Source organism: Eptatretus burgeri, chromosome 6, assembly GCF_056783735.1.
Source record: "Eptatretus burgeri isolate ZD-2024b chromosome 6, Ebu_testis_v1, whole genome shotgun sequence".
Classification (NCBI taxonomy): domain Eukaryota; kingdom Metazoa; phylum Chordata; class Myxini; order Myxiniformes; family Myxinidae; genus Eptatretus; species Eptatretus burgeri.
The window spans coordinates 104,683,063-104,697,809 of NC_140966.1; the positions used below are offsets into that span (position 1 = coordinate 104,683,063).

The 14,747-nt window shown below is 47.0% G+C and overlaps 1 protein-coding gene across 4 annotated transcripts in view; it reads left to right on the top strand.

Annotated features, from left to right (window-relative positions):
* Window positions 1–1,136: 1,136 nt before the first annotated feature.
* LOC147025524 (carbohydrate sulfotransferase 1-like) overlaps window positions 1,137–14,747 on the top strand; it is a 50,397-nt gene continuing 36,786 nt past the window's right edge. The window contains exons 1-4 of one of the 4 annotated variants that reach the window (XM_085886535.1): window positions 1,137–1,644; window positions 1,775–1,926; window positions 2,022–2,084; window positions 2,227–2,301. In XM_085886535.1, coding sequence (XP_085742661.1) covers window positions 2,082–2,084; window positions 2,227–2,301 — 78 coding nt within the window. In that variant the 5' untranslated portion in view covers window positions 1,137–1,644; window positions 1,775–1,926; window positions 2,022–2,081. The remainder of the gene's footprint in view (window positions 1,645–1,774; window positions 1,927–2,021; window positions 2,085–2,226; window positions 2,302–14,747) is intronic. The other 3 variants (XM_085886534.1, XM_085886537.1, XM_085886536.1) reach the window with 3 other exon arrangements.

Here is a 14,747-nt window from a genome sequence, read left to right on the forward strand (position 1 = left end):
AGATATGTACATCTCGGTAGGAGGTGGGTGGGTACGTGGGTGTGGGTACATGGGTAAATATGTACATCTCGGTAGGAGGTGGGTGGGTACGTGGGTGTGGGTACATGGGTAGATATGTACATCTCGGTAGGAGGTGGGTGGGTACGTGGGTGTGGTGACCTTTTTAGCTCTTCTATGAGCCTCGACTCCGTATACAAAAAAAAAATCTCATTTCCGTGACAGGTTTGATAACGATACGTACCGGAGAGGTAGATACACCACCACGCAGGTGGAAGGACAAACATACGATTCGCGGTATTATTTAATATTCCGAAGAAAGTCGCACGTTCCACGGGGAGAAGTCTTTCACATCACTTTGGCTGTCACCCGAAGTCAGTTAATTAAAGGCGAACCGTCATCCTAAAATCGTTGGGAAAGTTTTTAAAAAGATAAAAGAAACTTCCCGCCGACATTGTGCGCGGTTTGATGAAACTTCATTAAATTTGATCGGTGAAGACTACCTGGGGCTGGCGGGTCATTTTAGGTGAAAACCCCGCAGGTGCTGGCGACGTCACACCGCACCTTGCGCGCCATGAAGTTCCGGTAGCCACGGCTTGGAGGAGGGTCGATCGATCCCGCAGCACATGACCTTTGTGATTCTTAGTCCGGGTTCGGTGTTCCCGGCCCAATTGCTTGCAGATCAGCAAGCACCGAGCTGGGTGTCCCGTCCACAAGGATCCCACGGCGTGTTTGGTTCGATGAGTACACTCAGGTGTTCCGAATTCCCGCCATATTAAACGTGACGCACGGGGTGCTCTCGGACATCACCTTGGCAATGAATGATGCAACCAGCCGGACGAATTGGTCACCGCACTTCCAGCCACGTGGAATATGCAGTCAATCGCCGACGACGAGCAAGTGTTTCGATATCGATAAATAATAAGGAATAAAGCGAGCACGTTCACGGGCATTCTGGCCTCGGTCATGGCTCCGTTGCCCCTCAATTACCCGCGCTCCCTTATCGGGGCCGCCATGGCCTCTGTCCCTCTGTCCCTCGTTCCCGCCGTTTTAATTGCACTCACCGCCCGCTCGAGAGGGGGGGGTTACCGAGCGGTTGTGTTTGCGACGAGTCGCGACCTTATTTCCCCGCGCTCTGCCGACGACGCGGGGAACGAAACGAGACGGAGGACGTGACACGCATCGTCGTCGACTCATCGCCCGTCTCGTCGTGCGCAACACTTTCAAGGACTTCCCGCCGCCGTCTGTTTCTCGGACGGAGTCGTGGACCGCTGACCCTTTCGGCCGATGCGAATCGTAAATGGCGAACACCTCGCCCCGCGACGCGCCCGCAACACAACGATGCTGATCGCTTTCTTGGCAATTCGCGAGGTACTGCGTGAGTGGGACATGATCAAAGCCTTTCGCCTCAGGCTGGCATGCGACGGGTGGGGAGGAATCTGGGCGGAGGATCTTCGTTTAGGGACGATACGAGAGCTTCGAGCCGATTGGGAGGAAAAGGGGGAGAGGGTGGGGGCAGGGAAGGTGTCCCCCCCAAACCCCCAAGAAGAAACAGTGCCCTTTGAGCAATCGGTCGTGAAGATCCACGTAAGGTGTGACGAGCCTCGCCGAACCCTGTTCTGAAAAGGATCGACAGAGGTCGCATCGGTAAGACCGCCGGCTCGGACTCCCCTGGCGCGTCGTGTCGCTCTTTGCGCTCTTTGTTGCCTGTTGTGTTTTGTTAAAGCTCGAAATCGGCTCCTAATGGCTTTCTTCCATTCCTCCCGTCCTCTCGCAGGTGGAACTGCTGAGGTGATCTGCGAATGCGCAGCAACTCGGACTTTTCCGAACTTGTTTACGCGAGAACTCGGGGGGACGGGGGCTTCCCGGTGGGATGGACTGACCGCTCTCTCCGTGACCGTGAGTGCCGATGCTCGATGCAGGCAGTCGAAGAAGAGATTCCGGACGGGTTGTGTACTGTGCCGTGTATGATTGCCTCTGTACTGCTTTCCACGTCACTCACTGATCCAGTCTCTGCACTTTGCAGGACAAACGATCGCTTTGAATGACGAGCGAGGACTCTGCCTTCCACCCCACCAGACGCGATGGTGAGTTAGTTGCATGGCGGTGATCGGTGTGAGAGACCAAGAAAAGTTCAAGTCGTCGCAACTTTGATACATTTGGCAATGTTATTGATGGCATGCGGTTTCAAAATGGGAAATCGATCTGCTCGTTGGTTGCGTGTCGCAGGAATGCCCAGGAAAGGAGGAGGTAAAAGAGGAGAATTCTGATGCGATGAGTGAAGAGATGAATGAAAGAATGAAGGTTTGTGCGTACGTATGCCGGACACGCAGTCGGAATTCAGACGGGTGTGGCGAGTACCTTACGGGCGGTGTATACGTTGTGACGCGTTGGTTGCGCTGTGGTATGAAGTAGTGGTTTGAAAACAACAATCTTGAGTAGTTGGTCGGATGTTGAAGCATCGAAGCTTTCACTACCGTGGTTGATCCACACGGGTTGTGCCCGGACAGTGAGATGTCGTTCACCTGGTTTCGACGCAGTTCAGACGGACCGGAAATTGCCTTCTGGAGATGGAGGAGGGAGCTTGAGTAGGCCCATCCTCTGTCCTGTCTGCCGCTTGAAGTTAAAGATGCAATAACACTTTCCACAAAGAACGTTGACACATTATAAATTATCATGATGACTCGAGCATGCTTAAGTGGCCTTCTGTTGAGAACGACTCCAATATGGTGGAACTTTGACTCCCCCCAAACCACTACCCTCAGTATCCTCCATTCTTGCCCTTCACCTCTAGTCAGGTCAATATATGGAAAATACCCCCTCAGCCCCCAAAAAATTGCTACAAAAGGTTTCTCAACCGATTCTGGTAGGTTTTAGTGTACTTTATAACATACCAAAAGTTTACCAAAATATGACCCCCGGAAAAGTGTTTTTTTCAAGATGGCGTCCAAGATGGCTGCCGAAACCTTTTAATGATCATAACTCTGTAACTATCAACTCAAATTTGATGATCTTGGTGTCTATTCCTAGGTTTTTAGGGGCAAAGAACACATTGAGATCATAAAAAATGATGTTGGCCTTCTATGTAACATCAAAATCCAATATGGCATCAAAAATGAACACATTGTAACCATTTTTATGTCACGTAGCGCAAGTTAAGATTTTTTGCTGCAGTAGCTGGGCCAGATGTGAATGTACATGCCTTTGAATCGGTTGGGAACAAGATCATTGAAGATATAATCGGAAAGTCGGCATTTACTTTCAAATTCAAGTGGAAAGACAGAGCCCAAACCCTTGGGAATATCTCTGCTGTGAAGATTGCTCCTGATCGTACCATTGATCCTGCCCTTTTGTTCCAGCGTTTCCTTGTGGTGTCAAGGTCAGGATATCTTTCCCTTGAAGATGTTTTGACGTATGAACTAAGCCCCTACCCTCCAGCCCTCTTTGAGGTCAGGAACATTCTTCGAAAAGCAGACAAACCTCAGCTTGCTCAGGCAATTCGAGACCATGCTGCGGACTTTTCAAGTGAGGCTGTGATGAACTCTATTCCTAAAACAGATTGTTACATGCTCGATGGTGGCTCTTTGCTCCATCGTTTACCGTGGAAGAAAGGCGACTCGTACAATGCAATAGCTGAGTCTTATGCAGACTTCACTGTGAGACATTATGGACTAGCGACAGTGGTGTTCGATGGCTATGGTGAACATCCCTCCATAAAAGACAACACACATCAGAGACGAGGACAAAACCTGCACCCTATTGTTAGTTTCACTGCAGAAACAGAGTTTTCAGGCAAAAAGGAGGACTTTTTGTCTCGTGACAAAAACAAGGCAGACATGATTGCTCTCATCACCACAGCACTAACTAAAAGGGGATGCCATGTCATTCAGTCACCAGGGGATGCCGACGTTGATATCGTTAAGGCAACTGTTGAACGATCCCGTCATTGCACCACAACTTTGGTCGGTGAGGATACAGATTTGCTGATCTTGCTCCTTCATTACTCTAGAACAGACAATGAGATCATCTACTTCCGTTCTGACGCAAACATGCAGTCAAAAGAACACTGTGTATAACATTAACCTGTTGAAAGACACTTTAGGAGACGATGTGTGCAATGAGTTGCTCTTTGTACATGCCTACACAAGCTGTGATTCAACTTCAAGGATTTTTGGCATCGGAAAAAGTCAGCCTTCCAAAAATTAGTCAAATCTGATCCTGTCATGAAGTCCTGTGCTGGTGCATTCATCCTTCAAAACAAATCTTAAGAGGACATATCAGATCTTGGAAAAGACCTGGATGGTTGATCTCTTTGGTGGTAAGTCTAATGATACGCTATCATCACTGCGCCATATCATTTTCACCAAGAAAGTGGCAACTGCTCAAGCATTTGTCACTCCTGAGCGGCTTCCACCAACATCACCTGCAACAAAATTCCATAGCCAACGTGTGTACTTTCAAATTATGGTGTGGATGGGGATGGCAAATGAAATGAACCCAATTGAATGGGGATGAAACAGGAAAATGATCAGTTAATTCCAATTATGACCCAAAACAATGCTGCGCCTCACGAACTCTTGAAAATTATCCATTGCAACTGTTCAAAGGGGTGCAAATCCTCTCTGCAGCTGCAGACGCTATGGACTCCCCTGCACTGCTGCATGTGGCCCTTGCCAAACTGAAAACTGTGACAATCCAAATAACACTCAAGAGGTCAATACTGAGGAGGAGGAGGAGGAGGAGGACACTCAAAACTGAACGCTCTGAAACTTATTCTATGGACAAAGGTTGGATTTTTGTGTTACATAATAGGCCAACATCATTTTTTATGATCTTAATGTGTTCTTTGCCCCCAAAAACCTAGGGATAGACACCAAGATCATCAAAATTGAGTTGATAGTTACAGAGTCATGATCATTAAAAGGTTTCGGCAGCCATCTTGGACGCCATCTTGAAAAAACACTTTTCTGGGGGTCATACTTTGGTAAACTTTTAGTATGTTATAAAGTACACTAAAACCTACCAGAATCAGTTGAGAAACCTTTTGTAGCAATGTTTTGGGGGTTAAACTGTATATTGACCTGACTACTCCCCATGCATCCACCTCAATATCTTTGTCTTCTCTCCTCAGTCTCATCCTTTCACCGATCATCCTGATCCATTATCCACACTGGGTGCATAATCTTCTGGAATATATGTATATATATATATATATATATATATATATATATATATATATATATATATATATATATATACATACATACATACATACATACATACATACATACATACATATATATATATATATATATATATATATATATATATATATACATACATACATACATACATACATACATACATACATACATACATACATACATATATATATATATATATATATATATATATATATATATATATATATATATATATATTTATTTATATATATACATACATATATATATATATATATATATATATATATATATATATATATACATATACATATTGTTGCGGTGATGGATACCGAGACACCACTCAGGGGGATTAATCCCCGGTAGAGCCAGACCTGGCGCCACCGCCCACAATTAACGTTAGGGTACGGTGGGTTGTTTTAAAACCACGAGTTCCAATTTCCACCGTTTAATTATTCCGTTTAACTAGAGGTCATGTGGTTACCTGAGCGGGGAGCGCGCCCTCGGCAAAGCACCAATATTATCTGATTATATTTTAATTAGGGCGGCAGAGTGTTTTAACCGCTGGTGAGTGCCGAGGATTTTTTGGTCAAATCTGTGGTAATTACTTCCCAGTCTATCTCTGTTCGAACAATGCTAGACCAATGAAGGAAAGGACAAACATGGACATGTTGGAAATCGACAAATAATTTATTAATAATTAAATAAAAAGAACTTTTTATTTGCTGAGGTAAATAAATAATTTCAAAGCAAAATCAATCAAAATGCCAGGAGAGAGGCAAAGAGCAGAAGCTTAACAGGGGTTGACTTACTTACAGCTAAACACAGACAAGGGTATGCGTGCGTGCGTGTCACGTCCATCGCCAGCACCCAGCTTTGTCATACAGCCGGCAGCCTTGAACACCAGTCCACATGCTCGTTTCCCAAAGCTCTGGGCAGGACAAACCGTCTCGCTGTTGGCGCTGGCCAGACACCTACACGCACGCTTCCTTCTCCTCTTTTGCGCGCCTACACCCGCTTCTTGCCCGCTTCTCTCTCGTACCTCTTTCGTTCATGCTTTTTTATTATCTCAGAATGTATCGCTTTCGATTTTTTCCCCACTCTCAAAACGTATCTCCTCACAGAACGTCTCCCTCGCTTCAGAACGTCCCTCTCGCTGCAGAACATCCCTCTTTCGCCTTTTTCTCTCCTCACAGAACGTCTCTCTCGCTTCAGAACATCCCTCTTTCGCCTTTTCCTATCCTCAAAACGTATCTCCTCACAGAACGTCTTTTTATATCTTCGGGGCGTCTCGACGGGGTGCCGTCCGCCCCAAGCTCAACCCGCCCCACTGGGGCATGGTTACCATGATGACCCGTGCGCTCTCAAAAAAAGGCAGGCATCGGAGCTCGCGAAAGAATGCTGCTGAGGAAAAAGGATGGTGGGCCCTCTCCGCAGGGTGCCGTCCACCCCAAGCTCACCCCACCCCACTGGGACACGGTTACCATGACGACCCGTGCGCTCTCAAAAAAGGCAGGCATTGGAGCTCGTGAAAGAATGCTGCTGAAGAAAAAGGAGGGTGGGCTTCAGACCTCGTGAAAGATTATTGCTGAGGAAATATTGTTATGAATCTGGAAGCCATTTGCACACAAACAGACAGCAGTCCCTAAGCTTAGTTATTTCAATAAGTATGTGTATAGTTAGCTTCCTCCCAATGTCTAAAGGGAATTACATGTGTGCGCTGTGAAGTTTTTTTCTCGTTATATTTTTGCAATACCCAACGCCAACAAATCAATCCTTCACTTCTTCGCACCATCGATGCCATTGCCCACGTGCATTCGACCACGGACGTGGGCGGAGGTTTCCTCACCTCAGAACACCAACTCCGCCCAGGAAAGGAGGGGGTTCCCCCCCTCCAATCACGGATGGCCAGCACATCACCCCACGAAACCCTGTCCAATCATGGCAAAGATTACCTCAGAGCTCCGACTCCACCCCAGAAAGGCAGGGTTTTCCTCCTGTCCAATGAGAGGGGGACAGATATCTTCTTCTTCTTCTTCTTCTTCTTCTTCTTCTTCTTCTTCTTCTTCTTCTTCTTCTTCTTCTTCTTCTTCTTTCGGCTGCTCCCTTTAGGGGTCGCCACAGCGGATCATCCGTATGATCCGCATAGTGATTTGGCACATGTTTTACGGCGGATGCCTTTCCTGACGCAACCCTGGTCGCCTCTTACGACACAGGGATATGGTACACCTATTTTAACCAGGGTATACACTGGCCCAGTATACTGGTACTCATTTTGCCGACCTCGGAAGGATGACAGGCTGAGTCAACCCCTGGTGTATTAATTCAGTGGCCCAACGGGGCTTGAACTCAGGACCTTTTGGATCCCAAGCCGCTGCCCTAACCACTGCGCCAACACCAGGCTCGTTGGGACAGATATCACCCCACGAAACTCTGTCCAATCAGGGCAAAGATGACCTCAGAGGACTGATCACCATCCCCCCCCCCCTGCCCGGGGGAGGGTTAAGAATCGCCGGGCTCCCCTTTGTGCTCCCTGGAGTTGGGTTGGAATTGTTGGAGAAGAAAGGGGTCGCCATTGCTCTTGGTGTACGTCGTTGGTGGTCGTCGTTGCCATGTCTCAAGCTGGTCCTCTGACTATTCCACAGCCGTCGACTTCCATCTCTCATTTTGTCGAGCAATAACCCAGAGTCCCAGCCGGGAATCTCTGCTGGCCCTCTGTGAGGAGCGACCCTGGCCCCCGCATGGACCCCACTATACCGTGTCCGGGCTCGCCGACGACCCCGAGTTTCACACCTGCAGTCGCGGGCCAAACCGCATGAGGCGGCCAGGTACCGACCAAACTCTGACCTCCAGCCTGTCCATCCCCTTGGCTGCAAGGGTCGAAATAAAGATAATCCGGGTCCATTTTCTTTTGGTGTGTGTGTGTCTGTGGTGGTGCCGTCCTATAAGTAGAATTAAGTGCTTTTGCTCACTGTACATTGCCTGCATATTATAGTCGTGATAACTTTGCTCTGTATCTCCCTCCCTATTATAAATAAACCCCTGTTAAATGTACCAGCTCGTTGCCTGTCGTTTCTATCATTGACCCAGCACGGTGCGGGCTTGAGAAATAGTGAGGCCGTTTGTTCCGCAAATTGTCATTTGGACCGGCGCAGCTTTGGTAATTTCCGCTCGGTTACACCGGACCCGCGTCGGTAACAGCGACTCGGTTCGGACAAGGCCGACCTAGGGTGTGGCTTCCCCGGTAGTTAGATGGCATGAGTACTTCGGTAAATTGGAATAGACAAGTGGACCCCACCTCACGCCGTCAAAATATTGGCGACCACGGTCCTTTCAGCGACCCGTCGACTCCGGAGTTATCCGGGGTGACAACCTTCAATTCCGGTGTTCGGTGGGAGACGGCCCGACTGCTCCGTCTAGTGGTCGTCCTCGCCACCGAACCCAGCACCACAACAATATGAGGGCAGGCTTCAGAGCTTGTGAAAGATTATTGCTGAGGAAATATAAGGGCGGGCTTCAGAGCTCGTGAAAGAAATGTGTGTGAACGTGTCTGTCGTAAAGAGAAAAAAAAGCTTCCCATAAGAGAGGGGATCTATCCTTTACCCTCCTCAACACATCACATTTAAGAACCCATTGGACATGGGGATGGGGCTAATCTGGACATGCATTTAAGGAAATAACTGTCTGAGGACCTGGATGTGTGGATGCATTCATCAGACCGGATTCTAATATCCGTAACTATATATACATACATATACACGAATGTCTCTGTCTCTCTCCCTGTGCATCTGTTCCTTATGCATGGCCACGTCTTTATAGCTACAAACCCCATACTCGGATTACAGATACAGCTTTGTACAGGAGGTAACATGGGCTTTGTGGCCGCGGCCTCAGAGCCCCTTTTGAGTTCCGGGAAGCTCCTACAACTGTAGTTCAGATGTTTTTTTATTCCTTTCCGTGTATTACATGTGTGCAAGACAGTCCATATGAGACAAAACGAATTAATGATCATCCTGTAAATCACGCACGCATAACTGGGCCAGGCATCAGAGTCGGAATTATATCAACGATGGAGATGCCTGCCCCGACATGTCCGCAACGTGTTGAGCACCATTGTTTACAGGGAATTAAGGCACATCAGGAGGCCATTCGGCCCATCATGCCCATGCCACGTCAATACCGCATTTAATCAATCCGTTGATACTCTGTCCTTTCATGTGCAGCCTTTCTGGCTGTCAAACTGGTACCCATTTCGCCGACCTCGGAAGGATGACAGGCTCAGTCAACCCCCTGGTGTTAATTCAGCAGCCAACGGGACTTGAACCCAGGACCCTAAGCCACCAACCTAACCATTAAACCAACACCAGGTTTTAAAACCTCATAAATCAGTCATTGTTAAACTGAACAAGCGACAGGTTGACTTTTTTTGTGGTCTACCCGAAGGATCATCATGTTATGTCGAGGTAAAGGGAAACCTTTGACAACCCATTTCAGCGCGATCTCGTGGTTGAGGGTGTTTGTTTGCCCCCCAGTTGAGCGCTGTTGACTCCCTCAACCTGAGATGTTCGACCAAGATGAGCATGGTTTGGATGCTCCAGATGCAGCAGAAACTCGACTTGTGATGGTGTCGTGTCCGGAAAACTGCACGACAGGGCTTATCCTGGAGAGAGATTGTTGTGGACGATTTGCAGACGTCGCTTGTCGCAGCAGGTGTCTTACCTCTGACAGCGCGAAACGGATGTGGACATGGGACCTTGTTATGCGAGAAAGCGAAGAAAGGAGCAAGACAGGTGGAAAAGAGAAACGGTGCAGGTGAATGAAGAAACCAATGGAGCATGTATGATTGGCGTTCAAAAATATCTCGGAACAAGGCACTCTTATTAGTCCACCAACGTTTTACTCTTCAATTAATAATTTATCAGGTCTGGCAGGATAGCCGAGCGGTATGTGTACTCACCTTTTTGCTGTCTAGCCTGGGTTTGAATCCTGACCCAACTATAAACTGTCACCCTGGTATTTCGCGTGCAGGACGATGCATCAATGTGTACGCCATCCATCGGATGGACGTTAAGTCGGAGGCTTGCGTCTGTGCGCATTGGTCATCGGTGTCCATTCAAGATTGTACGGTGTGTTGTGAGGAGTTGCGTCAGGAATGTAATTATCGACTTCAGGAGATTTTGACCCAAGTCTTTCACGAACCGGCTGGTCAGGCCTGTCGTTCGACTAGTTCTGGCAGGAATTTGGAATTTGGCCATGGTGCTGGCGATAGATTGCCTACTCTTTGCAAAGGACACCGTGGCATCTTTAACGTCCACCAACTCATGCCAGTAGATGGGAAAATCCCATTTAACGACCATCCGAGGGATGAAGCACCTGCCTGTGAAACACCAGGATGACAGTTTATAGCTGGGTCGGGATTCAAACGCTTGCTCTACGGCTTAGAGACTAGGGTGCGTACATCTAGGACATCCTGCCAGCCTACAAATTATACGTTCCAGTACTTGCAGCTTATAAATAGCTTAACATACTCTATTGGACCATTGTGAGTACTATTTGTCGATGCGAGAACTTTTTGATCGCCTGGTGTAGTGTAGTGCTTCCAGTCAGGTTGCTTATCCATGTAAGCGGTTATAGGGAAGGAGAAAAGTGTGGAGAGTGGAAGGTGAAAGAAGAGGAAGAGGGTGAATGAAGAGGTGAAAATAAAAGCTCCTCATAAATCCATCATTTTCGAAACTCATGAGGCAACTGGGAACTCCAGATATTAAAGCAGATTTATTACAAGGGAACAAATGCCGGAGGTACATACGGAATTAATCTAATTTCCTATTTTTCAGCCTCCCATCCACAGCCAACACCTCGTCTCAGTTGTTTAGCAATTTCGAATTTGTGCTGCAATTTCCGATTTCGCGTGATTTTCATCCACAATTGCACTTTAACTTGAAAAAAAAAAGCCTGATCACGTCACGGACAGTAGGGACAACATTTAATCCCTTATCATGAAGTAAAACCATGTCGTGATTTTGATTCCGGCACCCACGTAATCCTGTATGAAGGTCTCAAGTGATCACGAGGAGAATAGCAAATCGAAATTGGACAAAGAATGATGTCATAGTCACACATGCTGGTAAAAAAAAGCCTGACATTCACATCCTGTGAATCCTCCCCCCTGTGTTGTTGCTTCCAATGACGATGAGGTGTATGATGGATGCTTAAGTGCTCAAAACCACAAGAATTTTAACGTAACTTAGGTGGAGCTGACAGGAAAGCCTCGAGGTGTGTGCAGAGTTTTGTGCACTTGTCTGAAATTATTACCCTGGTTTCAAATCAGGACCCAGCGATAAACTCTCATCCAGGTGTTTCACAGGCAGGGCGAGGTACTGAGCAGATGGACGTAAGCCGGGTGTCCCTTCTGCCACCGTGACTTGGTGGATGTTAAAGATCCCAAGGTGTCCTTCAGGAAAAGTTGCCGACACACTTGAACTGACAACAAATTTGTTCATTAGTGCACCTTCGGTTGAGTATCCTGTGATGGTGTTGCACACTCTCCAGGATTGGATTTAGCCTTGACATATTGCTTGAGTTGTTATGAATGTCCCGAAGATCTGTTCGGAGAATGAACCTAATATATCGTATTCATAACATGTTATTATAACACGATTATAACCACTGCTGGCGAAAATACCATCCCCAGTGATGAGAAAAGCAAGAAAAAGTATCCGTCCTCAGTGATGGGAAAAGTTTAAGTTAATGTACCAATTTAAATGATTTCATGGACTTCAAAAAGGTTAATTGTGTTACACTCACAAAATCTGGCCTTCTCAACATGGGACCAATTGGTCGTCTTGTTTGCCAAAAATTGCTACATTGGTTACTTTGGCCTCAATTTATGGCCTCTGAAACCACCGTGACATAGCCCATGTTACTTCCCACACAAAGTTGTATCTGTTCCCCGAGTATGGGGTTTGTAGCTTTAAAGATGTGGCTGTGCATGAGAGAGACAGACAGACAGACAGACACACACCATGTGTTAATTCAACAAAGTAACAGAGTGCCCACTCCACAGGTGACTTGTTCCAAGCATGCAACACGTTCTTCTGGCATATACCTTTATTTGGGTGGGGTTCGGCAACTGAGAGCTCTGTAGAGACAAAAAAATATAAAAAACACATGAAGTTTGGTGCATGAAGCAAAAACATACCAACTGCTTATTATTCAAAACACCTCACAGCACTGGAAAACGTGTGGACAGGAATACTGCACAATAAATGGTGGAGGCTTGTAATACTAGGGAAAAGCTGGAGGTGGTGCTGCATGATACACATTTGCATAGAGACTTTGCATCTCCCACCCCATCCCCCCCCCCCCAAAGACCACCGGCAAAGACAAAAACACCCCTATCCATTAATTGTGGTCATGCTGGTTCTATGTAGCAAGTCTGGATATAATCTGCCCAGAACTGTATGAGTAGTAGTGCGACAAACGAACAAACACTGGTCTGTGAATTATAGTAATGAATAACAAATACCACCCTCTTTTCACTGATGGTAATAAGAAAGGGGGAGGGAGAAAAAGAGGGAGAGAGGGCTGGGGTAAAGAGAGCGGGAAGAGGTGGAGGGGAAAGGAGAGAGGAAGGATTGAGGAAGGATTGGGGAAGGGAAGACTTTTGGTGACTTCAATTGTCATCATGCCACTTGGCTGGGTGTGGGTACCTCTCTCACCTGCCATGGCATTCAGCGAAAGACTTCTGCGACTCATTGGGACTGACTCAATCGGTGAACTTCCTGACCTGGATCTCAACCAACGGTACTGCATCTCTTCAGGATCTGATTTTGCAAAGTTCCCTGAAAATATCTGCTGTTCTTCCTCTGATCCAATTGGTTATTCTAACCACATGGTTGTCAAAGTGCACATCTCCCTGGCTATTATCAGAGAACCACCTCACTGCCGTCGAGATTGGCATTTCACTCAGGCTGACTGGCAGAGTCTTCAAGCAGCCGTCAAACTTCTTCAAGCAGCAAACAAACACCCTCAACCACAAACTTCTCGACTGATCTCCTATCACTACTTTCTCCAACATCAACTCATCGTGGGAATTCTTTAAAAGAAACTTGCTCGCTCTCATGCACAGATTTATCCCCTCTCGTCTTCAGTTGTCCGACCTTTCCTCCTGCCCATGGTTCACTGAAGCTTGTCGCGAGGCAGTTGTCCTGAAACAACTTGCCTTTGCCTCATGGAAAGCAAATCTAACTGAGGGTCATCTCATTTCCTTCCATAAAGCTCGGAACAAGTGTGTGTCTACCCTCCGGAGAGCCAGAAAACAACGTCTTTCTAATTTCAAGTGTGAACGCTCAAACCTCTTTCCCTCCTCCAAATCCTGGTGGTGTCTAATCAAATCTGTTTCTGGTGTATGTTCCCCCTCCATCCCCTCCCTTATCTCAAATGGCCACACTGCTGGTACCACAAGTGAAAAGGCCGAATGCCTAAACTTCGTGTTTGCATCTAAATCTTGTGTCCGAAACACATCGCTTTCTGTACCCACCTTACCCAGTCACACCCAGCTGTCCCTTGACTGTGTGTCCTATTCTTCTGACAAAGTGGAGAGCTTGCTGTCAAACCTCGACTCAGATTCTGCAACCGGTCCAGATGGCATCAGCCCACGTGTCCTAAAAAACTTGCTCCTCTGCTCTTTCTCTCCCTCTTTTTGTTCTATTCACACTCTCATTTGCTCAAGGTCATCTACCATCTACTTGGAAATCAGCAAACATCACTGCCCTGCATAAAAAAGGAGCAAAAACAGATCCCTTCAACTGCAGACCTTCAGCCTTCTCCCAATCATCAGCAAGGTTATGGACTCCATCATCGCTTCAGATATGAAATCCTTCCTCTTCTCCAATGGCTTGAGTTCAGATCATCAATTTGGTTTCAGACCAGGTCACTCTACCCTGGATATGCTGCTTCTGCTCTCCCAACAATGGATGGAGGTACTCAATGTCGGACATGAAATCAGAGCCGTATCCCTCGACATATCACGTGCTTTTGACACAATCTGGCACCCTGCCCTGCTCACCAATCTCTCTTCGTATGGTATCCAAGACCATCTCCACTCATGGCTCACAGACTTCCTCTCCTGTCACAGCCAACATGTGGCCCTAAATGGAGTTCTCTCATCCCCTCTTCCTGTCCAGGCTGGAGTTCCTCATGACAGCGTTCTGGACCCTGTTCTTTTTCTGATTTTCCTCAATGATCTCCCCGACTCACTGGAAAATTCTCTTTATCTCTTTGCTTATGACTCCACCCTCTGCCGCACTATCTGTCATCCCTCAGACCGGCAAGCAGCAGCTTCTTCGCTCTCTGCAGATCTGGATAAAATCACAAACTGGTCCAACACGTGGAACATGTCTTTCAATCCTAACAAATTTCACACTCTCACAATGTCTCTCCAAAAGGACTGTTTGGAACTCCCCCCCATCCCCTTCCCCCCCCCCATATACTTTTTCAACAATCCTCTGGAAGAAGTCATTTCATTCAAACTTCTGGGTCTCACTATCT